At 42.9% G+C, this 27,869-nt stretch overlaps 2 protein-coding genes across 7 annotated transcripts; one reads left to right on the top strand and one right to left on the bottom strand.

Annotated features, from left to right (window-relative positions):
* Positions 1–388: 388 nt before the first annotated feature.
* On the bottom strand, positions 389–17,445 carry PRPF4 (pre-mRNA processing factor 4). Of its 3 annotated transcripts, none has more exons than XM_032240395.1 (14): positions 17,294–17,445; positions 16,339–16,516; positions 13,846–14,032; positions 10,089–10,176; positions 9,612–9,691; positions 9,345–9,438; positions 8,455–8,549; positions 6,934–6,992; positions 6,370–6,493; positions 4,945–5,034; positions 2,674–2,796; positions 2,456–2,563; positions 2,247–2,365; positions 389–1,760 (listed from the first exon to the last, which is right to left on the bottom strand). In XM_032240395.1, exons 1-14 carry the CDS (start codon positions 17,318–17,320, stop codon positions 1,567–1,569), a joined length of 1,566 nt encoding a protein of 521 aa, XP_032096286.1. In that variant the 5' UTR covers positions 17,321–17,445; the 3' UTR covers positions 389–1,566. The 3 variants fall into 3 exon arrangements, with proteins under 3 accessions (XP_032096286.1, XP_032096285.1, XP_032096287.1); XM_032240394.1 differs by having other exon boundaries at positions 16,339–16,519; positions 17,294–17,430; XM_032240396.1 differs by lacking the exons at positions 9,345–9,438; positions 9,612–9,691; positions 10,089–10,176; ... (1 more) ...; positions 16,339–16,516; positions 17,294–17,445 and having other exon boundaries at positions 6,934–7,031; positions 8,455–8,550.
* Positions 17,446–17,488: 43 nt separating this feature from the next.
* CDC26 (cell division cycle 26) lies at positions 17,489–26,558 on the top strand. 4 transcript variants are annotated; one of them, XM_032240402.1, is made up of 4 exons: positions 17,489–17,677; positions 19,709–19,818; positions 20,618–20,711; positions 26,132–26,558. In XM_032240402.1, the coding sequence occupies exons 2-4, from the start codon at positions 19,766–19,768 to the stop codon at positions 26,306–26,308; spliced, it is 324 nt and encodes a 107-aa protein (XP_032096293.1). In that variant the 5' UTR covers positions 17,489–17,677; positions 19,709–19,765; the 3' UTR covers positions 26,309–26,558. The 4 variants fall into 4 exon arrangements, with proteins under 4 accessions (XP_032096293.1, XP_032096294.1, XP_032096292.1 ...); XM_032240403.1 differs by having other exon boundaries at positions 17,491–17,677; positions 20,590–20,711; XM_032240401.1 differs by having other exon boundaries at positions 17,664–17,829.
* Positions 26,559–27,869: the final 1,311 nt, after the last annotated feature.

The raw sequence follows: 27,869 nt of genomic DNA, 5'->3' as shown, positions 1-27,869 counted from the left end.
CTGACCTCACGTGATCTGCCTGCCTCGGCCTCCCAGTGCTGGGATTGATTACAGGCGTGAGCCACCAGGCCTGGCCGAGAAGCCCTTCTTTAACTCTCCTCCATAGACAACTTCTTCCAAATTCCTGTATTTTTTGTGAATTTACTGTGCAATTTGAGAGTTCAGAGGTTATACAGAGAGTTCAGCTGAGGTGAAAAGAGGTGCATGACAAATTAGAATTATAATTGAGTCCACACCTGGCTGATAGTCTGGCCCAAAATGTAAACAGCCCTCTATTTAAAAAAAATTGGTAACAAGGTGCTTATTAAGGAGACAGAAATCGAAGTAATCCATATTTGAGATCCATTATATCCCAGACCAGAAAAAGGAGACCTCTATAGACCAAGGGTTAGGATTCAGAAAATGCTTTAACTATAGAAAATAATTATGTATAGGGTAGTTTTTGTAACAGGATCTTACTGTAGCAAATGTGGAAGTACATCCTTTAAATACCCAACGGAAAGCAGGTTGTACAAGAGAGACATCATGTTTGCTTTCTAAACGTTTGTTTGAATCCTGACACAATGGTTTTGCTTCAACGTTAACATGAAGGTTGCCAAACTTCAAAGTAAAGTAAAAGATATTTTCTGACAAAGGAAATGTTCAGTTCAGTTTCCTGATGCAGTCAGCATTCCAAGCAAACACCACAGGAAGAGGTCAGTCTTCTTCGCTGCATAACCGTCGGGGTAGCTGCAGTCTACTGCTTCGCCTCCCATTCTCCAAGGAAAGGAAAAGTGCTCGCTGTTACGCACCGTTTAACCAAAGAGTGGTGAGAGGGCCTCTTTACCGAGGGCTTCCAGGCTCTATCTAGTTCAGCTACCTTGCTCTCTGGGTCACATGCAGTCCTGAAGCATGCACCATGTTATGGAAAACCAAGTTTCAAGAATTAAAAATGCAGAGTCAGTCACAATCCTGAGTGCTGTGGGGAGGCCTATAGGCCATTCAAACAAAGTTTGTTTTTTTTTTAAGAGACGGGGTCTCACTCTGTCACGAAGGCTACAGTGCAATGGCATGATCTCACCTCACTGCAACCTCTGTCTCCCAGGCTTAAGTGATCCTCCCACCACGGTCCCCCGAGTAGCTGGGACCACAGGCACAAGACACCGCGCCTGGTTGATTTTTTAATTTTTTTGTAGAGATGGCATTTTGCTATGTTGCCCAGGCTAGTCTTGAACTCCTGACCTCAAGTAGTCTGCTTGCCTTGGCCTCCCAAAGTACAAGGATTACAGGCGTGAGCCACCATGCCCGGCCAAACAAAAGATAAATGAAAACAATGTCTACACAGTTTGTGGCAGGGCATAAAAAGGAGAAATAAATTTTCAACCATGAGAGGGGTTCACCATCACCTAGGGACTGGGCTGCCTGCCTGGAGTGGGGGCTGACATGGAAATCCAATTCTACAGAGGGTCTACAACACATGGTAATTGGCAGAAAACATGATATAACTAAACACTTCAATTCGTTTCTTTTGAGGAAATAGCTCATTAGAGAGCGCTTGAGGTTCAAGTCCTTTTTCCATTGTCTTGTCTATTCAGCCATCCACAGCTTGAAGGTCCTGTCATATGAGCAAGTGGCTATGAGCTGCCCATCGGAAGAAATATCTAGGCCCATCACTTTGCCTTCGTGGCCAGCCAGAGTCTTCAGCGGGGACCAGCCTGGGTGCGTCCAGATCTTGGCTGTGTTGTCATAGGCACCGGTAAGCAAGAAGTTCCCATGGATAGCTACAGAAGAAAAGGGGAATTGCTTGAAGACTTTATTCAAAAGAGCAGAAGACAACAAAATCACAAATGTCTGCAAAAACATACTATTTAAAGAAAACTTATTTCTACATTCAGAAAAAATTCAACACTGATGCTATCTTCCTACAAGGCCTCCAGGTAAAGGAGATAACCCCAGGTGGACTTAAGGGATCAAATAACACTAAGGTCTTTTGGCGCGTTCCCTGACAGAGGATCTGTTCAGAATAATATTAAGGACTCAGTGCTCAGAACATCCATAGAGGAAAGAATGAAGCAAAGCACTCACGGCATGCTTCCCCACAGATCTAAGCCATGGCAGGGGGAAGGAAATTAGAATTTGTTCCTTTAACACTGGTCAAATTCTCTCCTGTTCTACTTCTCAGTTAAGCTAAAGCCTGGCCTGCATTCCAGAGAAACACATCCTGCTTGTCTGTGTCATGCAGACCTAAAACCAGGAGGAAAGCTTACGCTCAAACTTGACACCAGTCACTAAGTTCTGATGAGCAGGGATGGTGTAGACGCAACGCCGCTGTCGCAGGTCCCACACTTTGCAGGTGTTGTCACCACTGCCGGTTGCAATGTGATAGCTGTGGATCGGATGCAGTACTGAAGTTAGAAGTAGAGTACTTTCTGACCAAGAACCCCTTTTCACCCCTCATTTACTGTGTTTATTTTACCCATTGGGGGAGAAATTTATTCCATAGATTTCTTTCAGGTGGCCTTCTAAGAACATGATGCAACGTCCTGTGCGTAGGTCCCAAACTCGACCAAATGCATCCAGTCCCCTGATAAAATAATTTATAAATGAACACTGTGAATCCAGTTCTCTGCGGAAGCAGGCATACACAGAGGTGAGAGTACTGAGTTGCCCCTGGCTATATGGGAGAAGCCTTACCCAGTGCCAGCCAAAGAGCCATCTTGATGGAAGGCAATGTCATACACACCCATGCTGTGGCCTTCCTGGTGCAGGATCTCCTCTTGAGCCTCCAAATCCCATAAGCGCCATGAACGGTCATAGCTAAAATGAAATCACACTAACAATCAACCAGCTGGTATTTATTCAGTTTCTACAACACACAAGGTATTATAAGTCATCATACCTTAAGTTATTAATGCTTCTGAAACCATTCATAGAAACGTATTAACAGGAAGCTCCTTTCTGACATAAACAATAACTTAACAACTAAGCTTATCTGTCTTAGGTGCTGAGAACCATGGAATAGCTGTAAACCTCTAATGCCTATTTTTTTTGAGACAGAGTCTCACTCCATCACCCAGGCTGGAGCGCAGTGGTGCAATCTCGGCTCACTGCAACCTCCACCTCCCGGGTTCAAGCCATTCTCCTGCCTCAGCCTCCTGAGTAGCTGGGACTATAGGTGTGCACCATAATGCCTGGCTAATTTTTGTGTTTTTTGTAGAAATGGAGTTTCACCATGTTGGCCAGGCTGGTCTCGAACTCCTGAGCTCAGATGATCTGCCCACTTTGGCCTTCCAAAGTGCTGGGATTACAGGTATGAGCCACCATGCACAACCTAGTGGCTATTTTAATAACCGGATTCCCCAAGAATGGTCCAGAAAAGACTCTGTTGCCTTCTTTCGTCCTCCACTGTTATGTTTTTTCATTCATCAAGCATTTATACACTTACTAGGCCCTTAATTGGATGTTGGGGATACACAAATCACTTATAACCCACACATGAATGGTCAGATGATTTTCAATAAGGGTATTAAAACAACTCCAACAGACAAAGGAAAGTCTCTTCAATACACAGTGGCAGAATTGACTGTGCACATGGAGATAAAGACAAAAGAGACAAACTCAATTTAAAAAAACCAGGCAAAGCATATGACAAAGTACTCAACAGCAACAGTGATCAGGGTCATAAGAATGAACACCATGGGATATCACTACACACTTGCTAGATTGGGCAAAATGGTAAGACTGACAACACCAAATGTTAACAGGGATGTGAAATAACCAGAATTCTGGGAAGGTAAAATGGTGTAACTGTTTTGGAAAACTGGTGGGGAGTTTAGAAGAAGTTAAATATACACCTAACAACTCTACCTTGTGACCCAGCAATTGTTCTCATGTCCGCAAAAGACCTGGTACAAGAATATTTATAGCAGCTGCATTCTGACTGGCCCAAACCTGGAAACAGCCCAAGTGTCCATCAACAGGAGAATGGATAAACTATGGTACAGTCACACAAATAATAACCCCCAGCAATAAAAAGGAATTACTGATACACGCAACACGAATGCCTCTTAAAAATGTTATGTTGAGTAAAAGCCTGCCAAGATGAATTCATACAGGATGAATAGGCATCATTAATTTATGGTGATAGAAATCAGATCAGGGGTTGCTTTGGAAGTGGGAGTTGGCTGGAAAAGGGCATGAGGGACCTTTCTGGGGTGATGGAACCGTTCACTACATTGACAGGGGTTTGGGTCACAGGAACGGTATGCATTTGTAAAGACTGCTATCACTGTACACTTAAAATAAATCCATTCCACTGTATATAAATTATAGCTTAACGGAAAAGTTTCCTAACAGATTCTAGCCTCCTTGAATTTACAGAACCAGGAAGGGAGACTTGTATACCTGTAGCAGTGGTCAAGAGTGAAAATCCTTGTTTTCTGGCAATTTGTAACTCTGAAATTTCAGATTAATTGTAATTTAAAGGCAAATACAGCCAGGCGTGGTGGCTCACACCTGTAATCCCAGCACTTTGGGAGGCCAAGGTGGGCAGATCACCTGAGGTCAGGAGTTCGAAACCAGCCTAGGCAACATGGTGAAACACCGTCTCTACTAAAAATAAAAAATTAGCCGGATGTGGTGTCACATGCCTGTAGTTCCAGCTACTCAGGAGGCTGAGGCAGAAGAATCACTTGAACCTGGGAAGAGGAGGTTACAATGAGCTGACATCATGCCATTTCACTACAGCCTGGGTGACAGAGCGAGACCCTGTCTCAAAAAAAAAAAAAAAAATGGCAAATATACTTATCCCTCACTATATTAAACATTCTCTGATTCTGGTTCCCTGCAGCCCAAGAAAATTCTACTTGAAAATCTCTGCTCTAAACATTTACCTGGCAGATAGCCATAAAGGGTTAACAAGATGCCACAGGCCTGTAGGGATAAAAAAATAACAGGATGGCTCACCAGGTGGTACCCAGGAAACGTCCTGATGGATGCCACATCACCCGGGCCACACGCACTGTATGGCCTTCTATATCTGCCACTGGCTCATCACTGAAAAGAAATCAAACATATAAACAATTTTACAGATATAAAATATTCATGAAATATTAGCTTTTGTGCAGATATACTCATTCTGTACAACTTGAGAGGCTAAATTGTAACTATACTTGTATACTTTGACACAATAAGCAAAATAGTCACTCTGCACCCAAAGGAGTACCTGGATTCTAGAAAGACAACATGCTTTGGGGGATAAAAGGACACAGAAATCACATAGTTTTGGTACAAATGGATTACATATAAAACTTTTTCAGATTTAGGCCTGTTCCAAGACCCAAATGGAAAAAGAAACTCCTAAACAGAGATGAGGCTTAGTCTCCTTTTGGTGGCCATTAAATTCTGCTACCTAGCAACCACAAAAAGATCTGAAACATCAACAAAAGGAAATAAACACGATCTCTAAGGAGGGCAATTAAAAAGGGAACTCTGTCAATGTGCATACACAGAACAAGTCAAAGCCCTAGGGGAATAAATATTACTAAGTATTACCAAAGCCAATTAAAACTCGCTGTGCTCATAAGTGAGACCCTGTCTGGCAAAGAGTAAAAACAATAATTAGTTCTTATAAAAATTCTCGAGTAAAAACCTTCATATGCTTTCCCAAAGAAAGAAAACTAAGCAATTAAATTCAGATGTCTTTTGGTCAACAGGGTGCTTCCAAAGTTTTTTTTGGAAAAAATCATATAAACACATTTTAAAAACCTGTTGTAGCTGGAAAATATACTCTAGGTAAAGGATGATGCTATTGGGAGGAGATGTCATTTCCTTGGCAATACTGCTACACAGAACCCCACTTTCCTCTCCCCTATGGCTGTTTGCTAAGAACCAATGAACTGCCAAGAATATCATCTTTAGTTCATTGTTAATCTATCATGTAGGAAGTGGGCTTGGTCTTTCTGAAATAAATGGAGCTAGGAAATAGTGGTCACTAGGCTACAGGCAAAAATCAAGATCCAAAGTTAACAGATAAGAAAAAACTGACATAACTCCTCTAGTAAGAAAAGGCCTAAGAATGAAATCTTTCCCTTATTTCATTTACACACTAAGTTACCTTGATTCTTAGACCACCTTCGGGGTTAAATGCCAGATTTTTTTTCTTTCAAGATGGAGTCTTGCTCTGTCACCCAAGCTGGAATGCAGTGATACAATCTTGGCTCACTGCAACCTCCGCCTCTTGGGTTTAAGCAATTCTCCTGCCTCAGCCTTACAGGTGTGCCCACCCTGCCTGGCCTAAATGCCAGATTTTTAACCTGAGGTCCTGAGGGCCAACCAATTAAATGTCTACTTTAGTGAAGGCAGTATGTACCACAGAACAGTGATATTCACCTGTCGAGACTCCAAAGCTTCACAGAGCCATCAGCTGCACAGGAAGCCAGGTTGACATCTTTTTGGTCCAAGGAGACAGTAGATTTGGGATGGAATACAATTGCTCCTACATTTGTGTTATGTCCTAAAGGAGTGTAAGAGATGAAAGTTATAAGGTTTCTGCCTCTTTATAACCTGTGTACAAATACAGACTATAATGAACATCACAGTTAAGTATATACTAGGGAACATGTGGACATACAGAGTATTAAAGTGACTATTCAACTACTAAAACATGAACTATTTTAATTCCAGCTAATATTTAAAGTATATTTTGTTAAAAAGAAAAACCCGTTGTGTTTTTTGGTTTAGAGATGACAAAATGCCAGAGTGTGACTGGACACAAGAGAAAAGTGAACATGTATAAAGTTGTGATAGTCCAGTCTTGCAGCCAGAGAAAACCAAGCCAAATTAAATCAAGAATTAATGCTGTGTGTACAGGGTCTAAGCGTCAAGCAGAGTTTACGGCTTCTCTGAGTTCACACTGGGAAAAAGACTGAGAATTTAGATAAGACTCTAACTTACCTCGAAGAGTGTGAAGGAGGTTGCAGTCAGGAACAGACCAGAGCTTGCAAAGCCCACTCCTATCAAATACAAAGGAAAGCATCTCAGCCAGGATTGGTCTGGGAAGGAAAAGGTACCTTGGTAACATTACTAAAGGACAATCTCTTCTCACCCCCAATCAACTTTACAATGGCTGACCAAAAAACAAAAGCCTTATAGTTGGAAGGTTATAGAACAAAAAGCCACCTCCAGCCTGCATGCAACCAGAGGCTTTTACTGGACTATAATTAACCCTGCACAGGTTGTCATTCTCCTTAACTTTTGGATCCATTTTTGAGGGAAGGTGTGGCAAATTAAACGATCCAATAATATTAATAGTGATACCATCCTTAATATGAATAGTATTTTGCTGATTACAAAGTACTAAATTTTTTTTTGAGAAAGGGTGTCACTCTGTCACCTAGGCTGGGGTGCAGTGGTGTGATTAACAGCTCACAGCAGCCTCAACCTCCCAGGCTCAAGTAGTTCTATCACCCCAGCCTCCTGAGTAGCTAATATTTTTAAAATTAAATATATTTAAAAAATTTTTTTTTGTAGAGACAGGGTCTCACTACGTTGCCCAGGCTGGTCTCAAACTCCTGGGCTCAAGTGATCCTTCCGCTTTGGCCTTCCACAGTGCTGGGACTACAAGCGTGAGCCACCGTGCCTGGCTGGCCTTACACTTTTTAAGAGACTTCTTATTTTGGAAATTTTTCAACAAATTACTTTTATATCTATTACCTCAAATGATCTTTCTAACAGATCTGTGAAGCAGCTACGGCAGGAAGGATCGTTTACCCTTTATAGTTAAGGTGATAAGGGTGGTGAGTGGACTGATTTGTGCAGTCCCTTGGTTTTCTCCTGAAGCAGTCTCAAGGTCTGCCTAGTCAACTAGCTCCTCTGCATTCAATGCTCAAAGTTTCCTTTCTCATTAGATAGCCATATCCCACAAAAAACAAACTCAAACAAAACAACAAAGTTACCATATCCTAAGAGTGTTCTGCATATGTGGTGATAAAAAAAATTAAAACAAAGATAAACCAATAATTAATGTTTAATGAGTCCTTACTACATACCAGGCACTGTCAAGGCAAAATGCTTTACAAACACTACCTCGTCCCACTTTACAGATAAGGACACTGAAGCTTACAGGGATTAAGTATCTTAGTGAGGTCACATAACTGAATAAGAAAACCTAGACTGAGTTATGGATGCTAGGTGGTCCATAAACTCACTACTTGACCTGCTCCAAAACACTAGTGTCAAGAATGTGACAGAGTGCTCTGTGTAATGGATCTCTGGGGTCACTGGTGAATAGTGAGAAGAGCTGAACAAAGGCTACATTGTATTATACAACAGGTAGAGCGCTGGCATCTGTAGTTTGGTGTGATCATGAGAAGGAAAGAAAGAGAATGTAGAAATAGATGTCTAAGACAAACACTGATTTTTTTCCTGAGCCTGTTCCCCATTTAGGAAAAAGTGTCATTGCAAAATGAAACTTACCAACAAGCTGTAGCCAGCATCTTGGAATTGGGACTAAAGTGACAGTAGGAGATAGGGCGATCATCCCCAATCTGACTGCAAAAATTATTCAAAGACTTAAAAAGAAAAAAAAAGCACACACGGTGGTCATTAATAGGTTAATCTAAGAGTTCCTTAGTTTTTCCACCATAAAAAGAACAAAGCAACTTTTTGGTTTTAACCCATCCCAAGATTCTTCTGTGGTTTTGTTGTTGCTGTTAGAAGACACGTACATTGATAAATGAAGTTATCTGAAACTCTGGGCTGTTTTCTACAGTCCTTTTTTTTTTTTTTGCCAGACAGAGTCTTGCTCTGTCGCCCAGGGTAGAGTGTAGTGGCACGATCTTGGCTCACTGCAACCTCCACCTCCCGGGTTCAAGTGATCCTCCTGTCTCAGCCTCCCAGGTACCTGGGATTATAAGCACATGCCACACCTGGCAAATTTTTGTACTTTTAGTAGAGACAGGGTTTCACCATGTTCACCAGGCTGTTCTCAAACTCCTGAGCTCAAGTCATCTGCCTGCCTCTGCCTCACAAAATGCTGGGATTACAGGCATAAGCCACTGTGTCCAGTTGTTTTCTACAGTCACAACTTCTGAGTCAGTTAAATATAAACAGAAAACGCCAGAGAAATCTAAAACTTTGACATATTAACAGGGAGAATTAAGGAACAGAACCATTGGCCTCTGCTGAGTACAAAGCATAGTAAGCTCCTGCCACGCTAACTGATGACTCCTTCCATGTCGCAACAGCTCAACTCAAGCAGGGAGGAATCACTCTGGCCGCCTCTACCTTCCCAGAGGTGGGCCAAAGCAGAAAAATCAAACATTAAGAATCTTTAAGACGTAGGACAATCACTGAGAGCATCTTACCCGGAGAGACTTGTGCAACTCCTGCATCTGAGAGGTCCTCGTTGTCTCAGGAATCTCCTTATGGAGTCGGGCCTCTTCCAAGCGTTTCATTGCCCTGTGACACAGGAAAATCAACACCAGGAGCAAGAGGGTTGTAAACAAGGGCCCACATGTATCTCTAACCCCTCAATTTCACTTAACAACCCCAGTCACCATCAAGCACTCAGTTCCTGAGAGGAAACACACACAAAAAATACGCTTCCTTCTTCCACTGGAAGCTCTCCTTACCTGGGCAGTGAATAATTGGCAATCCATAGTCTCGCCACCTTCAAGCTGTTTGGTCCTTCATGATACCAGGTTTGCTGATACTGAAAGGCAAATTAAGAGCAGAAAGGTCAAGTCTGAAGCATTCTACTCCTCTCATAACTGTCATTTCTCTATTTTAACTGTCCAGAAAGGAGGTGAATTTATTAGGTAATAGGATGATGTCAGGCATATAGCTTTCTACTATATATTTTTCTATGATATGTAATTAGATGGTTATACCAGGAATACTATGAATCTTTCCTGACTGGAAAACTCCCTTAGCTCCACTTATACTTACAAAGGAACCAAAACTACTCAGCAATTATTCTTGAATGGTACAGCCTTCAAAGACATTTCCCCCCATCATCTTAGCAGACCAAACCACTGAAAGCAGAAAACGAGAAACCTATCCCCTCATTTTCTTCACGTTTACACTGTGAAGTTAAAGACATGTTCTACCTCTTCTTTGGACTTCTTAGATTTCTCATCATCCTTTTTGGTCTTTTTTAAGGCATCAGTACCGACGACTGAGAGGATATTTCTTAACCTGTTAAAGAAAAAAAAAAAAAAGATCAGAATTTAAACATGGTTGAGATAAGACTGTAAAAACGCACATCTAAGATGGGAACAAGCCTCTACTATTCTCTCACCATTCAAATCACCTAGCAACCTTTTTTCTTTTTTTTCTTTTTAAGAGATGGGGTCTTGTTGCCCAGGCTAGAGTGCAGTGGCACGATCATGGCTCACTGCAGCCTTGACCTCCTGGGCTCAAGCGATCCTCCTGCCCCAGCCTCCGGAGTGGCTGGGAGTACAGGTACACTGCTATATCTGACTAATTTTTAAATTTATCTATGGAGACAAGGTCTTGCTATGTTATCCAGGCAAGTCTTGAACTTCTGGGCTCAAGCGATCCTTCTGCCTCAGCCTCCCAAGTGCTGGGATTACGTGCACTACCCACTATGCCAGGCCCTCCAGAAACCTTCTTTAAGAGTCAAGTGGGGACACCTAAAATCCCAGTGAGATTTCTTTCAGTGGTCTCTATTTGGAAATTCCCAAAATCCAACTATAAGCAATTACTCTATTCAGTTTAGAGTCAACCAGCCCCTACACTGCTACCACTTGGTCTGTGAAGACTGCCAACTTTCACTCAGTGCCACAATGTACCGGATATTGACTCAGGTGCTAACTGTACAGTGATGACTAAGAATCAGTTCTGGATTTCAGGTAGCTTAGTCCTGGGGAAAAGACAGAGTATTGGCAAACTATAGTACATTATGTTACCTATCAGGACAGCAGTAAGCACAGTGTGCTAGAGGGTACTATAGAAGGGTCATCTAACTAGGCTTAGAGGATCAGGGAAGGCTTCACTAAAAAAAGATAATATCTAAATTGAGTCCTCAATTAATCAGGTCAAGAACCAGAAAAAGTCAGATGGTTATACCAGGAATGCTGATTCTTTAATCAAGTAAGGTCTGGAGGTAAGTAAAACATGTTGGGCTTGCAGTCACAAATAATTCAGTTTGGCTGGAGTGTGGAAGGTAGAAGAGGGCTGGTGAAGAATAGGGCTGCAAATGTGAGGAGGGGCCAGGTCACAAAGAATTGCTAATGCCCCTGTAATCCTAGCACTCTGGGAGGCTGAGGCAGGTGAATCACGAGGTCAAGAGATCAAGACTATCCTGGCCAACATGGTGAAACCCCATCTCTACTAAAAATACAAAAACTAGCTGGGTGTGGTGGTACACACTTTAGTCCCAGTTACTCGGGAGGCTAAGGCAGGAGAATTGCTTGAATCTGGGAGATAAAGGTTGCAGTGAGTCGAGATTGCACTACTGTGTTCCAGCCTGGTAACGGAGCAAGACTCCACGTCAAAAAAAAAAAAAAAAAAAAAAAGAATTGCTAATGCCGTGTTCAGGAGCATTTACGGGTGAGAAAGATCCCTGAAAACGTACAGAGAATGAATTAAAAGGGAAGAATAAAGGCAGGAAGGCAGGAAAATCAGACAGTACTGTTGTAGCAACTCCGTATGTCACAATAGTGGACTGAAATTCAGACAGTAGCAGTAATGACTCAAAGGATCCATTTAAGGAACATAATAATGAATAAGATAGACTTTGCTGGTGGAAAAAATAGCCTCTTATTTACTCTCATTTATTAAACAATAAAAAACCATACCCTTTGAAAAGGCCAATAACATACTATGACAGAGAACTGAGGGCGTTAGGTGTGACAAAAGGCTTCTTTGAATAGATGGCATTTATGCTGAAACAAAAGAATAAAGTTTGACAAGGATCTAGGTTAAAAAAAGAAGAACAAAGGCCAGGTGCGGTGGCTCATGCCTGTAATCCCAGCACTCTGGGAGGCCGAGGTGGTCAGATCACTTGCGGTCAGGAGTTCAAGACCAGCCTGGCCAATACAGTGAAACCCTGTCTCTACTAAAAATAGCTGGGCATGGTGGCACATGCCTGTAGTCCCAGCTACTTGGGAGGCTGAGGCAGGAGAATGGTTTGTATCTGGGAGGCAGAAGGTGCAGTGAGTCGAGATCAGGCTACTCCAGGCATGGGTGACAGAGTAAGACTCTGTCACAGAAAAAAAAAAGGGGGGGGAGGGCGGCTCTAAAACGCAAGAGAGAGCAACAAAGAGAGACCAATTATGTGGAAAGACATAAAAAGAGCTAGCATATTCTGGAAGGACCAATGTGGATATTCCAGTAAATTGGGGAAGGGTGGTACAGGTAAGGCTGAGACCTTACAGACCATGATAAGAGTATTTACTACAAGGATGAGAAGACAATCTAGGATTTTAAGCAAGCAATTAACACAATGTCTGGGGCTATCACAACAGAACAGATTTGAAAGCAGTAAAGATATCACAAAGAGGATAGATTGGAGGTATATCTTGCAAGTAGAATAGACTAGATTTTGCTGATGTATTAAAAAGGAGGCTAGGTGGGTTTTTAACTAAGAACTGTATGAGAATAGGAGAGAGGCGGGGAAATATTTCAATTCACATGTCTCAAGTTTGAAGTACCTGTGGGATACCTGAGCTATGATAGATTTGGGAATCATCAGAACACACACAGTGAACGATGCCAAGGAAGTAGATCTGATCACCAAGGGCAAGAGGAGGAGAAGGCAGACTGTAAACGGTAGGCAGAGAAAAAGAGATTTAGAAGGTAAGTGAGAAGAATTAGCTAGTGAGAGAAGAAGAAAATCGAGAGGATTTGGTCTTAGGAGTGAAAGAAAGGGATTATTTCAAGGAGGGAGTGGCTGGCAGTATACTAGGGCTATTCTTAGTAAACATGGGTTGGTGACCTTAACAAAGAGCAATTTTAATGTGGTAGGGGTCTGTCAGTTTGCAGCAGGTTGAAGAGTAAATAAGGGTAAGGACCTCAAGAGAGTAATACAAAAAACCCTTCTAATAAGCTGGATGATGAAGGAGAGATGAGGGAGTGGACAGAGATATCAGAGGGGCTCCTCATAATTGTATATGACTAGATCACAACTAAATGACTTTGCAACCTTAAGATCCCAAGAGGGCATTATCCGAGAACGGTACCCCGATTCAATAAAATCCAAAAAACATTTATCATTGTTTTATGTCACTGATATGAATATATTTGATGTCTAAACTTTCAAAGCTCAACAACAAATGTTTATCTAATTCAAAACTCACACTGGGGAGGGGAGGCAAGGGAGCATGTTAGCATGCTCTTCACAGTCTATAAAGAAAAACTGGCCAGGTGTGGTGGCTTACACTTGTAATCCCAGCACTCTGGGAGGCCAAGTTGGGTGAATCATTTGAGGTTAGGAGTTTAATATGGTGATACCCTGTCTCTATTAAAAATACAGAAATCAGCCAGGCGTGGTGGCAGGTCCCTGTAATCCCAGCCACTCTGGAGGCTGAGGCAGGAGAATTGCTTGAACCTGGGATGCGGAGGTTGCAGTGAGCTGAGATCATGCCATTGCACTCCAGCCTGGGTGACAGAGCAAGACTCCGTCTCAAAAAAAAAAAAAAAAAAAAAAAAAAAAAAGAAACATTAACAGTAGAGTAAAAATCGGCCCAAGACAGATTATGGGCTAACTGATATAAACACAGTAAGATATTGTTAACATGATTTGAGACATTCTATTAAAGTTTCAACTGAAAGATCAACCGAAATTTGTACTAGAACCCTGTGATTATAATAAAGAAAAAAGTAAATATTTAGAAAGGGTACCTTTCTCTTCTTTCAGCAGGGCCCTCTCCAAAAAGTGTGATAGGCTCCCCCAAGGCTCTAAGGCAAGCCTTGACCTCTGAGTCATCTGTGGAGACATTGATCTGCCGGGCTCGCTTCCTTCTCTCAAACTCAGCCAATACTTCTGCCTGTCGCTCACTGATGTGCTCTTCAATCTCAAACACTTCTCCTATTAAAAAGAAAACAGGCAACATCAGCAGATCTTCTTCTGATAGAGAAAGAAATAATTTCTAGTAACCGCAGTCTTTGTGTGCCCTGAGGGAAAGGTAATTGTCTAATATAGTACACATTTTATACTTTACTGTTTTTCAGTTTATTAAATTATGCCAAACACCTAAATCTAAATGACACAGCTTCAAAAGGGAGGAAAATGGTTCAAGCCACCTCTTGTTTCATTTATTAACTTTACACCTATATAAACACACACCTTGGTTGAGACCAGAAAGTAAGAGTACAGAACATCTTTTGCAAATGAGTTAACTAGGCTGTCTTTCTAGAAGATGTAATAGAAACATTATTGTAACAGTGGCCAAAAATATTTATTCTCTAAAGCAGTCCTGGTATAGGAATACTTAACAAATAATTAACTAGGAAACTGGAAATAATTACACTGAAAATGAGAGTTTCACAACAATAAGGATTTCTGGATAATCTAGCAATAGTTTTTGAAACTCATACCAAAATACAAGTGTGATAAAAAACGAGAGGTACAGTGGTGATGTTCTGTTTAAAAACAACATAAAAAGTTAAAAAAGTTGGCCAGGTGCGGTGGCTGATGCCTGTAATCCCAGCACTTTGGAAGGCTAAGGCGGGTAGATCATGAGGTCTGGAGATAGAGATCATCCTGGCTAACACAGTGAAACCTTGTCTCTACTAAAAATACAAAAAGGGCTGGGCGCGGTGGCTCACGCCTGTAATCCCAGCACTTTGGGAGGCCGAGGCGGGTGGATCATGAGGTCAAGAGATCGAGACCATCCTGGTCAACATGGTGAAATCCCGTCTCTACTAAAAATACAAAAAATTAGCTGGGCATGGTGGCGCGTGCCTGTAATCTCAGCTACTCAGGAGGCTGAGGCAGGAGAATTGCCTGAACCCAGGAGGCGGAGGTTGCGGTGAGCCGAGATCGCGCCATTGCACTCCAGCCTGGGTAACAAGAGCGAAACTCCGTCTCAAAAAAAAAAAAAAAATACAAAAAGTTAGCTGGGCATGGTGGCACGTGCCTGTAGTCCCAGCTACTGGGGAGGCTGAGACAGGAGAATCGCTTGAACCCCGGAGACGGAGGTTGCAGTGAGCCAAGATTGTGCCACTGCACTCCAGCCTGGGTGACAGAGCAAGACTCCATCTCAAAAAAAAAAAAAAAAAGTTTAAAAAGTCACTAGGCTATAGTGCATGTGTTTAGAAAAGAAAATGTGTAAGAGGATCACTGAGAAACTTGACTGATGCCCTACTGCACAGGAGTCTTCACTTTATGCACTTTGGTATTGTCTGAATTTCTTATGACAAATATGCATCATTTTATTTAAAAAATATAGTGGACCTCACATTACTGACATGGAAAGATATCCTCAATGGTATATAAAATGAAAAATGCAGGTTATTCAACAATTTATATATATCATGTCTTCATTTAGGGAAAAAATTACCTATTTTTATATCTGTATTAAAATTCTCAGAAGATATACAACCAATTAATTAAAAAATACAGGATTTTCTACTTCACACACTCATACATTGTTTGATCTAGTAAAAGAAAAATAACAATTACTTTTTTTTTTTTTTTGAGTAGGGTCTTGCTGTGTTGTTCAGGCTGAAGTGCAGTGGCACAATCATGGCTCACTGCAGTCTCGACCTCCCATCTTAGAACCCCAATTAGCTGGGAATACACGCACGTGTCATGCCTGGCTAATTTTCTACTTTTTGCAGAGATGGGGTATCACTATTTGCCCAAGCTGGTCTCAAATTCCTGGGCTCAAGCCATCCTCCCACCTCTCAGCCTCCCAAAGTGCTGGGATTACAGGTGAGCCACTGGGCTTGGCCACTATTACTTTTATAACAAAAAAAGAGATCTCCGCCAGGTGTGATTGCTCACATCTGTAATCCCAGCACTTTGGGAGGCCGAGGTGGGTGGATCATGAGGTCAGGAGTTGGGACCAGCCTGGGCAACATGGTGAAACCCCATCTCTACTAAAAATACAAAAATTAGCTGGGTGTGGTCGCGCACGCCTGTAATCCCAGCTACTCAGGAGGCTGAGGCAGGAGAACTGCTTGAACCTGGGAGGTGGAGGTTGCAGTGAGCCGAGATCGCGCCACTGTACTCCAGCCTGGGTGACAGGATGAGACTCTACCTCAAAAACAAAAACAAAAACAAAACACAAGAATTGAAATTTTTTGACATTATAATACTGGTGATATTTAAGTTTAGGAAGGTATTCATTACATCAAGAGGTAAAGATGGGCTCACAATTTGCATCTTACCAGAGGTTATATTTATATTTCCAGCTTCGATTCCTGCTTTAAGTCCTTCTTTCCCCAAAATCCCAGACTCTCCTTTGGCCAGACGCTCCCTCTCCTTCTCTTCCAAACTTCCATAATAGATGTGTGGCTTCTTCACAACCGGGGCAACTAAGTCATCAGGCGCTTTAGTTTTGGTTGCCTGCTAAATCAAAGATCTGAATTAAACTAAGGCTTAACCTTAACAATTTACCGGACTTCCCCAGAGGACGAAGCTCACCCTGAGTTTCTCAGTCCTACTTCCTCCGTAATTGAAAGGACAAACTGGACACTGCTTAAGATGTTCTTCATTGATTTGAGGAGATGAGGGTAGGGGGAGGGTGTTTCAGTCCCTCACTTTGGTTGACAGGATTGATAAAACTAGCGAGGTTCTCTCGGGTATTTTTCTATCAAAGGTTTGCTCTGGAATCTGTACTTCATTCTGTTGGAAGTGTGCAATCTCGTGTTTTACAATGCTTCCAGGGTTACCGCTCATCACTGGGGAAATACCAAGGATAGACGAAATAACCAACGCGGTGCTAAAGAGGAACAAGTTACAAGATTACTAGTGTATATATTTCAAACGTTTCTAGACGTGGGGCAGTAGGAGTTAGGAGGTCTCATTAAAATTCTGAGATCTGCCAAAGGCATAAACCTTGGCCAAGACACTTCCCTATTTCTGAGCACCGTTACTGGATCAGTCGGAAGAGATGTTTGCCCTTCGGGGATGTAGTAGGAAACGTGCAAATAAGCTATAGTCCACGAAAGCGCTTAGGGATCAGGAAAACTGTGCTCCGCTGTCTAGGACACGACTGAGTCCCACAGCCTTCCTCCTCAGCCCTCCACCGCCTTCTCCCGTTCCCTAACGGCCCCTTCCCGCAAGGACCCCTTCCCCCTTCGCGCTTCCTGCCAGAGTGAGCTGAGATCCCGGGCTCTGTACCGTGGAGGAAGCTCGTGAGGAAGCCATGCTGGGCTCTGGAGAAAAGCTCCAGCGAAACCCGAGCTCTCCGATTCGGACCGTCCACGGCGCGCCCAGGAGAGCGGATGGGCATCATCCGACCGGAAGTGCGTCACCGACCGGACGTGTGTCGAGAGCCGTCGCCACGCTCGGAGCGGCGCGGAGCATGATGGAAGTCGTAGTAGGAAGCGGTGTGATCGTATTGACTGGCATGTCTCCTAGAACCTGTGAGAAAGCTCGCGCAAGACGAGGTTCTGCTGAGAGAGAGGCTCCAAGTAGTCTGGGAAGTGTAGTCCAGTTGGTTTACCAGTAGTTTCGTTGGGGGAGCGGAGGTTCCGGGAAGGGGCTGAACAGGCTTGAAAAGAGGTAGGTGCGTCGCGTCGCGCGACTCGGGGCTGAACTCTGGAGCGAGTCGAGGACTTCCGGGGTCCGCTGTGCCCCCCGGGCCTACCGGAGCGTTTAAGTCTTCCTGGAGCCGAAGACCTTGTTACCATGGAAACCCTCGCCAGGGATCCGAGGTACAGGCCTGGAGCTAGGGGACAAGGGCTGTTTTCCTCCACGGTCCGGAAGTCTTCTTTGGGGCCACCTCTGAGCTTGATGGCTCCGCGGTGGATTTAGGCTGCGGCGAGAGTTTAAGCTAAAAGAGCCCTCTAGTGCCAAAGTCAAATAAAGACCCGGCGGAGGAGTTTCGGCCTGATTTTGTTGATTTGTATTCAGCCGGTCGTTGTATCAGATTGAGAGTAAGACGACGGATAGGAAGGTGTCAGGTAGCTCTGTACGTCCCTGTGCCCTGCTGGATGCTGGGGCATTAGAGACAAGATAAGTTTTTTTTTTCTTTTGAGACGGAGTCTCACTGTCGCTCAGTCGCTCAGGCTGGGAGTGCAGTGGCGCGATCTCGGCTCAGTGCAACCTTCGGCCCCCCCCCCACCACCCTGGGTCAAGCGATTCTCCTGCCTCAGCCTCCCGATTAGGTGGGATTACCACCACCGGCCACCGCGCCCGGCTAATTTTTGCATTTTTAGTAGAGACGGAGTTTCACCATCTTGGCCAGAGTGATCTTAAACTCCTGACCTCGTGATCCACCCGCCTCGGCTTCCCAAAGTGCTGGGATTACAGGAGCGAGCCACCGCACCCGGCCAGGATAAGGCTTTCATCCCCACGTGGGCGGTGGAAGATTCTCAAAATATTGACGTTTCCCTAGCTGACCAGATCCCCATCCAACCCCCTAGAAAAATTATAGTTATAATAGATGTTATTTACTGAACATTTTTTAAATGCAAAATTATGTTCCAAGAGCTTACTCTGCATTTATGTTATTCACCTACAATAGCAGAGTAGGTTACAGATGAGGAAACTAAGGTCTAGTGAGAGATGAAACTAATTGTTCAAGATCAGTGGTGTAGTGGGATTAACCCCTACAGCCACACTTTTGACTGTTGCTTCCTAGTGGAGAGTTTTTCCCAGTTTGCAGAAAAGGTAAAATGTGTAGCAGATTTTTTTTTTTTTTTGAGACGGACTCTTGCTCTGTCACCCAGGCTGGAGTGCAGTGGCACGATCTTGGCTCACTGCAACCTCCGCCTCCCGGGTTCAAGCGATTCTCCTGCCTCAGCCTCCTGAGTAGCTGGGATTACAGGCGCCCGTCACCACGCCTGGCTAATTTTTGTATTTTTAGTAGAGACGGGGTTTCACCATGTTGGTCAGGCTGGTTTCAGACTCCTGACCTTCTGATCTGCCCGCCTCGGCCTCCCGAAGTGCTGGGATTGCAGGTGTGAGCCACCGTGCCCGGCCCTTACTGACTGTTTTTATGGATACGCTCTAGGGGATTTTAGGGGATGCTGTGGAGAATATACAAGTGATGCCATCAACAAATATTAAACTCAATTGGGGGAGTTGTGTTTTCTCAAAAAACAAACAAAACACAAAACAGCTTTTATTAACCTTTACTTTGGGATTTCAGGCTGTGGAATGCTCTCTTGAGCCTGGTTTTTGTTTTGTTTTGTTTTGTTTTTTTTGAGTTGGGGGTCTTATGGTGAGATCGTGGCTCACTGTGGCAACCTCAAACTCCTGGACTCAAGTGGATCCTTCCATTTCAGCCTCCTGAGTAGCTAAGACTACAGGCACACACTACCAGCCCAGCTAATTTTTTTTACTTTTTTGTGGAGACAGGGTCTTGCTATGTTTCCAAAGCCGGACTTGAGCCTCCTTTGTGCACTCTTCTCTGTGCCTGCCCTTCGGAGTCAACTAAGACATCATTTTCTCCAGGAAGGCTTGCCTGACATCCTTGTCCACCCCACACTCAGCCCAGACTGGATTAGGTGCCCGTGTGACGCCAGTGCCTTACCCTCATCAGAGTTTTCATTATGCAATATCACAGCTTTCTCTTTGTTTTCTCCACAGATTATGACTGTACCTTTTAACTTTGTAGCTGGAGCACAAGAAGTATTTGTTTAATGAATGACGGACACATTTAGGCTCTGTTTAAACGCTGAGAATAATCCTGTGAATTGGTGAGTTGGCGTTTTCATGAGATTTAGCAAACTGATTCTGGCATTCAGGAGTGATCACAAATCTCTGACAGTCCTCATGTAGATTAAATTCAGCGGTTTGTCCACTTTCCCCACTATACTAAGTTAAGATGTGACAGTTTATTCTTTTAGCTAGAATATTTCTTTGAATGTGACTGGAACATGAAATTAAAGTGATGTTGCCTGGAATTTCTCTCTTATAGGCAGTTTGCTATTTTAAATTCTCACAGAAAGAGTTTTTTGATTTTTCAGAGTTGTGGATCTCCATAATCTATTAAAAATGTAATAAAGAAAAAAAAAAAAGACTTAAGAAGTCACTGGGTGCAGTGGCTCTCGCCTATAATGCCAGCACTTTGGGAGGATGAGGAGGGAGGAACACCTGAGCCCACGAGTTTGAGACTAGCCTGGGCATCAGAGAGAAATCCCATTTCGACAAAAAAACACAAAAATTAGCCAAGTGTGGTGGTGTACACCTGAGTTTGAGCTACTCAGGAGGCTGACACAGTAAGATTGCTTGAGTGCAGTAAGTTGAAGCTGCAGTGAGCTAAGGTCATGCCACTGCACACCAGCCTGGGCAAAGAGCAGACCCTATCTCTTTAAAAAAAAAAAAAAGGACTTTAGAAGTCTATGTGTAAATTCAAATGAATTTTTAATACTTGAATTCACTTTAATATACATGCTTGCAAATTGATTTTATGTTTATACCTGAAACTTTATCACCTTCAGTTTTTCCTCCTCTGCCATTTTCAACAGCTAATAGTTCACTGGGTTTGGCCCTTAGTGTTGACTTCAATATGCTGAGACGAAAACCAACACGCCTAGAGCTAAAGCTCGATGACATTGATGAGTTTGAGAGCATTCGAAAGGACCTGGAGGTATGAATACAACTTTGTTTTTTTTTTTTTTTTTTTTTTTTTTAAAGACAAAGTCTTGCTCTGTCACACAGGCTGGAGAGCAGTGGCATGATCTTGGCTCACTGCAACCTCTGCCTCCTCAGCCTCCCGAGTAGCTGGGACTATAGGCGCGTGCCGCCATGCCTGGCTAATTTTTGTATTCTTAGTAGAGATGGGATTTTGCCATGTTGGCCAGGCTGATCTCCAACTTCTGACCTCAAGTGATCCATTCGCTTCAGCCTCCCAAAGTGCCGGAATTACACACGTGAGCCACTGTGCCCAGCCATGGATACAACTTTCTTTCTTCTTTTTTTTTTTTTTTTTTTTTTTGAGATGGAGTCTTGATTTCTAAAACGAATCTTGCTCTTGTCACCCAGGCTGGAGTGCAGTGGTGTGATCTCAGCTCACTGCAACCTCCGCTTCCTGCATTCAAGCTGTTCTCCTGCCTTAGCCTCCGGAGTAGTGGGGATTACAGGCACCCGCCATCACACCCGGCTAATTTTTGTACTTTTAGTAGAGATGGGGTTTCACCATGTTGGCCAGGCTGGTTTCAAACTCCTGACCTCAGGTGATCTGCCTGCCTCAGCCTCCCAAAGTGCTAGGATTACAGGTGTTAGTCGCCATGCCCAGCTGGATACAACTTTCAAAGCTTTAGGAATATTTATGACAATAACTCTTGGGTGGGTACAGTGGCTAACATCTGTAATGCCAGCACTTTCTGGCCAGGAGTTTGAGACCAGTCTCGGCACATAGTGAGACCTCGTCTCTATAAAATATTAAAACAATTTGTTTTAAAGCTGGACAGGGTGGCACATGCCTGTAGTCTTAGCTACTCAAGAGGCTGAGGCAGGAGGATTGCTGAGCCCACGAATTTGAGGTTATAGTGTGCTGTGATTGCACTGTACTCCAGACTGGGCAACAGAATGAGACTCTGTGTCATACATAAATACGTACATACACACACATACGTACACAATAACTTGAACTTCTGAACATACACATTAACTTTAACTTCTGAACTTCAGACTCTTAAACCAACAGCTTATTTGAAATCTCTGTTTGGATGCTTTACAGGCATCTCAAACTTCATGTATGTTTCCTTTTTTTTTTTTTAAAGATGGGGTTTCACCATATTGATCAGGCTAGTCTCGAACTCCTGACCTCAGGTGATCCACCCACCTCAGCCTCCCAAAGTGCTGGGATTATTGGCGTGAGCCACCGCGCCTGGCTCATATATATTTCATGTGGCTGCTGTAACAAAGTACTTCAAACCTTGTGTTTTAAGACGACAGAAATTTTTTCTTTCACAGTTTTGTAGGCCAGAAATTAGTATTGCTGGGCTGAAATCAAGGTGTCAGGGGGGCCACATTCCCTATGGTGGATCTAGGAAGAATCCATTCCTTGGCTCTTCTAGCTTTTGGTGGCTGCTGGCATTCCTTGACTTGTGACCACATCACTCCAGTCTCTGCCTCCAGAGTCATACTGTCTTCTCTTCTGTCTGTGAAAACTTCCTCTGCCTCCTTCTTATAAGGAGATATGTGATTGTGTTTAGGGCCCACCTGGCTAACCCAGGATAATCCCCCGCAGTCCCAAGGTCCTTAATTTAGTTGCACCTGCAAAGGCCCTTTTTCCATATAAGGCAACATTTATAGGCTTCAGGATTAGGACCTGCTAGCTTTGGGAGCCATTTTTCAGCCTGCTATAGTTAACATGTTAGAAAAGAAGAAAACTCTTGATTTCTCCTTCGAACCAGTCATCCCCTCCATTCTTCCCCGTTTCCCATCTCAGTATCTATTAAATTCCTCAGGCCAGAAACCTAGCACTCATTCCTGAGTCCTCCCTTTCTCTTACCGTTTGTGTTAGATCTGTCTGTAAACCGTTTGATGCTACCTCCAGAATATGTCTAGAATCTACCCATACCTTTTCATCTCCACTGTTATAGTCCTACTCTAAGTAATCGTCTTTCCCTGTATAATTTTAGAAGCATCCTAACTGGTCTTCTACTTCCGTTTTTGTCTCTTCAGTGCGTTCTGCATTCGGTATCAAGAAAGATCTTCAAAAATTTTCAAATCCTGTCATTCCCATTTAAAACTCCTCAGTGGTGTCCTGCATTTAGAATGAAATCTGAATTCCTTACCATGGCCTACAAGATTTTATATGTTCTAGCACCTCTTGAGATTCATTTTGTGCCATTCTTTGCCTTGCCCTTTATACCCTAGCCACACTGGCTCTCTTTTGTTTCCTTGAACATGCCAAACCAAACTATTTATCACTTCCATGGACTTTACACATACTATTTTCCCCTGCCTGGAGTGCTCTCTTTCTTTCAGTCTTTGTTTTTTTTTTTTTTTTTGAGACGGAGTGTCACTCATGTTACCCAGGCTGGAGTGCAATGGCGCGATCTCGGCTCACCGCAACCTCCGCCTCCTGGGTTCAGGCAATTCTCCTGCCTCAGCCTCCTGAGTAGCTGGGATTACAGGCACACACCACCATGCCCAGCTAATTTTTTGTATTTTTAGTAGAGACAGTCTTTGTTTAAATGTCAGCTCTTCAATTTAAGGGGCCTCTTTTGACCGTATTCAGGTTAGATGTGTCATTCCCGTCCATGCTGCCTCCATCTCTGTAGGCTCTCACGAAGTACCATATTTTTTTTTTCATAGCATTTATTATAATTTACAATTATTTATTTATTGTTAAGTCATTTACATTAGGAAGATTGATTGCAGAAATCATGTCTGTTTACTTCACCATTGAGTTCCTAGCCTCTAGCACGTAGTAGGAGCTTTATATGTATTTTTAAGTGTGGCCTTACTACACAGTATTAGATGTCCATTAATAAGACTTGAAATCTTCAGTGGCCTACAGAGTAAATTCCAAATTCCCTAGCATGGCATATGAGGTCCTTTGTGACCTGGTCCATGCTTCTCTCTCCACTTTACACTGCTGGCTTATCTTTAATCTCAATGCCTATACACAGTGTTCCCTTTGCCAGAAAAGTCCTTTCTTTTTTCTTTGCCAGGCTAACTCTTAGTCCTTCCAGCCCTCAGCTGGGTTAGGTTCAGCCTCATCCTCCTGTGCTAACCTCTCTCAGACACTGTCACTGTCTGTTGTAATTGTCTGTTTGATTTTGTTTTCCCTCCCTGGGCCATAAGTTCCTTGAAGTCAGGGATTAGTATATTTCTTTCTGCATCTGTTCCCTGCAAAACCAGGCCCAAAGGAGGGTTCAATGCAAGTCTATTTTCATTTCCTATCCTAGTAGATATGTTTTACCCATGTTAGAGAACAGGACATTTTGCATGCATTCACCAACAGCCTTATTATGTATTGTATATTCTTCATATTAAGACTAATAACTGCCGGGCGCGGTGGCTCAAGCCTGTAATCCCAGCACTGTGGGAGGCCGAGGCGGGTGGATCACGAGGTCAAGAGATCGAGACCATCCTGGTCAACATGGTGAAACCCCGCCTCTACTAAAAATACAAAAAATTAGCTGGACATGGTGGCGCGTGCCTGTAATCCCAGCGACTCAGGAGGCTGGGGCAGGAGAATTGCCTGAACCCGGGAGGCGGAGGTTGCGGTGAGCCGAGATCGCGCCATTGCACTCCAGCCTGGGTAACAAGAGCGAAACTCCGTCTCAAAAAAAAAAAAAAAAAAAAAAAAAAAGACTAATAACTTTGATTTCTTTCCCCCTGCTTCATCCCAAGAGACTTTAGTGTTCTCGAAACTCATAGTTTTTGCTTTTTAAAAACTTTTATCAAGGATAAGCTTTAAAGTATGGCTTACACTTCAGTTGTAATGAATCTCATAAAATGCTAGCATGCTGAACTTTGACTCTACAGAGTCAGCTCACTATTAAGTTGACATTGCCTTTCCACTAAAGACAATTATCTAGTGGGTTTGCTCTGTTTTAGAGTAACTTAGAAAGCAGGGATAGTCATGCCCTAAACTACGATGAAACCAATAAAAAACTGGCCTGTTTCATTTATTACCAACATGAGTTTGATTAGACTACCGTGACTCGAGCTTCTGAAACAGCAGTTGCTCAAAGTGGGAAGCCAGTGATTTCATTCTATTTGGATAGTCTCAGAATGATAAGAGTCTTTTGCCTTTTAGAACTTGTTTTCACAAAGGTATTTAGGTAGAACTTCCTAACATCACTTACTAGTAGTGTAGATTAACTAGAGAGTAATCAGGAAGGTCATTCGCCACGTAAAAGGCAATACCTTATTTTATTCACTGTAATACTTTGAATGTTGGCATTTATTATATTTTTTATTTTTGTTTTTGAGACAGGGTCTTGCTCTGTTGCTTTGGCTGGAGTACAGTGGCATGATCACAGCTCACTGCAGCCTTGACCTGCCAGGCTGAGGTGATCTTACTACCTCAGGCCCCCTGAATAATTGGGAATACAGGCATGTACCACTATGTCTGGCTAATTTTTAAATTTTTTGTGGAGACAGATGGAGTCTCACTATGTTGCCCATGCTAGTGTCAAACTCCTGGGCTCAAGCGATTCTCCCACCTTGGCCTCCCAAAGCACTGGGATTTACAGGCATGAGCCACTGTGCTCAGCCTGATTTTGGCATTTAAATGCTCACAGTTCTGCAGCAAGTGGTGAAGCATGGTGATAATTCCAGTGATTTGAGTAGCTGAGCCATTCTTCTATGAATATTAAGGAGCTTTGGATAAAACATCATTTCACTCTCTTAGAGAAAGTTATCATGTGTTATCCTTACAGTCAGGTAGTGGTAGTTACGGGCTAAATGTCTCTTTTTGAAAATGATCAAACTAAGACATACTTTGTGGATTTTGCAGTCACATGTGATTTAAGAGCCAAACCTTTTATTTGAAAACAAAATGAAGGCCCAAAACTCAGACCTTTTGATAAGTTAGCATAAAACCTTCTCATGTATCTCATGGAAATCAATCAGGCTATAGAATTTTGGTGGTTATTTCTTTACCACCAAAAATCTTTACCACTTCTTTTTTGGTCTGTTCTCTAGAATAATACATTTGTTGAAATACCCTTTGCTTCCCCTTGTCTGCTAACGCTTACATCTTTCCAATTGGAGCTTCCTGTTGTACCACACCCCTAGCTCCTCACCTCTTGTCTCTTTGGCAGTGTGGACTTCCTCTGTCGTAGGTCATAGCCCTAATCACCCTATAATTGTCTATTTGCCTGTTTCCCCATTAGACTGTGACATCCTGGAGGGTAAGGGTTACATCTTTTATCACCGTATCCTCACTGTGCCCTAACTATTCCGAACCTAGGATTTCAGTTTGTTGTTCTTCTCACCTTAACTCTGTTGTTTACTCCATGCCTAGTACATGGTAGGTGCTCTAAATAAACATTTGCTAATTGAAAGAATGTTACCTTAATCCTAAAACTTTTATACTTTCAGACCCGTAAGAAACAGAAGGAAGATGTGGAAGTCATAGGAGGCAGTGATGGAGAAGGAGCCATTGGGCTCAGCAGTGATCCCAAGAGCCGGGAGCAAATGATCAATGATCGGATTGGTTATAAACCCCAACCCAAGCCCAATAATCGTTCATCTCAATTTGGAAGTCTTGAATTTTAGAGATGGATTATCTTGCATGCCAGAGCCATGGAATGGAATAAAATGATGGCAGAAGTACAAACCAGATTTAGAGAATTGAGTGCTTGCAGTCAAGCAGAATGTCAGAGATAACTGCTTCTGCATGAGATTACTGATGCTTAACTAGCACTCTAAGCTGGAATCCAGACTCTGGTTTGTCTCTGGAAACTTTGATTCTATAAAACTGATCTGATTTTTTGCTTTTAAAAATAAATATATTTTTGGAAAAATATAAGGCATCCTTAATGAAGTATAACAGGTATAACAGTGCAGTTAACCCCCAGAGTTTAAAAGGTAATTGCTATAAGATGTAACATCATTCTTTCCATCTTTATTAAAAGACCGTAAGCACAGGACACTCTAGTTGATCCCGGACACTTGGATTTAACCCATCTATTCAACAAGTATTTATTGAGTTCCTACTATGTGCTACTCAAAGATCCCTGCCCTTGTAGAAATTAAATTCTAGTGATATTGCGTAAATCTGAAGAAATCGTAGGTACCAGATCTCTTTACAGAATGGCGTTGTAACTAGTTTGGGTACAACGTTGGGAGGACAGGCAATGGAGGGAATATGAGGAATGCTTCTGATAGTTTATCATTATTCCAACTTTCCTTCCTTTCTCAACTTGCTTAAGAATTTTTCCCAGAAAGAACCAATCTGAGAGGCAGCTCAGAGGATAATTTTGAATCATGCCCTATTGTTTTGAAGTTAAACAAATTTCTTAAATAATTTTTATTGTTTTATGTGGAGACAAGGATCTATGTTGCCCAAGCTGGGCTCGAGCTCCTGGCATCAAGCAGTCCTTCCAAATTGCTGGGATTACTGTGCCTGGCCTGTTTTCACTAATTCAACATGGAATCGCCAGCTGTGATAGTAAGAGCCTGTTAAATCTTCAGTTCTGCAGAGACTCTTAGTGGGACTTGAGCCTTTTTGGGGTAGTTTAAATCTGAGTAATACGAGTGGGAGAGGGCCAGGTGTGGTGGCTCATTCTTGTAATCCCAGCACTTTGGGAGGCTGAGGCAGTATTGCTTGAGCTTAGGAGTTAGAGACCAGCCTGGGCAACATAGGGAGACCTTGGCTCTACAAAATTAAAAAAGAAAAATTGTAACCTTATCAAGAAGAGTGTACTTTTCATTCTCCTGAAAGCTGGAGTAACAATTGTAGATAATAAAAAAATATACTTACTAAGGTACTAAGGCTTGAATGCCTATTTTATGCTGGATGCCTAATTCAAATAGGTGTTAAAGCTGGGCGCAGTGGCTCATGCTTGTAAACCCAGCACTCTGGGAGGCCGAGGCAGGTGGATCACTTAGCTCAGGAGTTCAAGACCAGCCTGGCCAACATGGCAAAAACCCCATCTCTACTAAAAATACAAAAATTAGCCAGGCACAAGGGTGTGTGCCTGTAGTCTCAGCTACTTGGGAGGCTGAGGCAAGAGAATCAGTTGAACCTGGGAGGTGAAGGTTGTAGTGAGCCGAGATTGCACTCCAGTCTGGGTGATGGAGCGAGACTCCACCTCTAAATAAATAAATGAGAAAA

Source organism: Sapajus apella, unplaced genomic scaffold (assembly GCF_009761245.1).
Source record: "Sapajus apella isolate SASKATOON/1434 unplaced genomic scaffold, GSC_monkey_1.0 scaffold46, whole genome shotgun sequence".
Taxonomy (NCBI): domain Eukaryota; kingdom Metazoa; phylum Chordata; class Mammalia; order Primates; family Cebidae; genus Sapajus; species Sapajus apella.
Note: the sequence above shows the minus strand (reverse complement) of the source record. Positions and strands in the feature narration are given on the sequence as shown.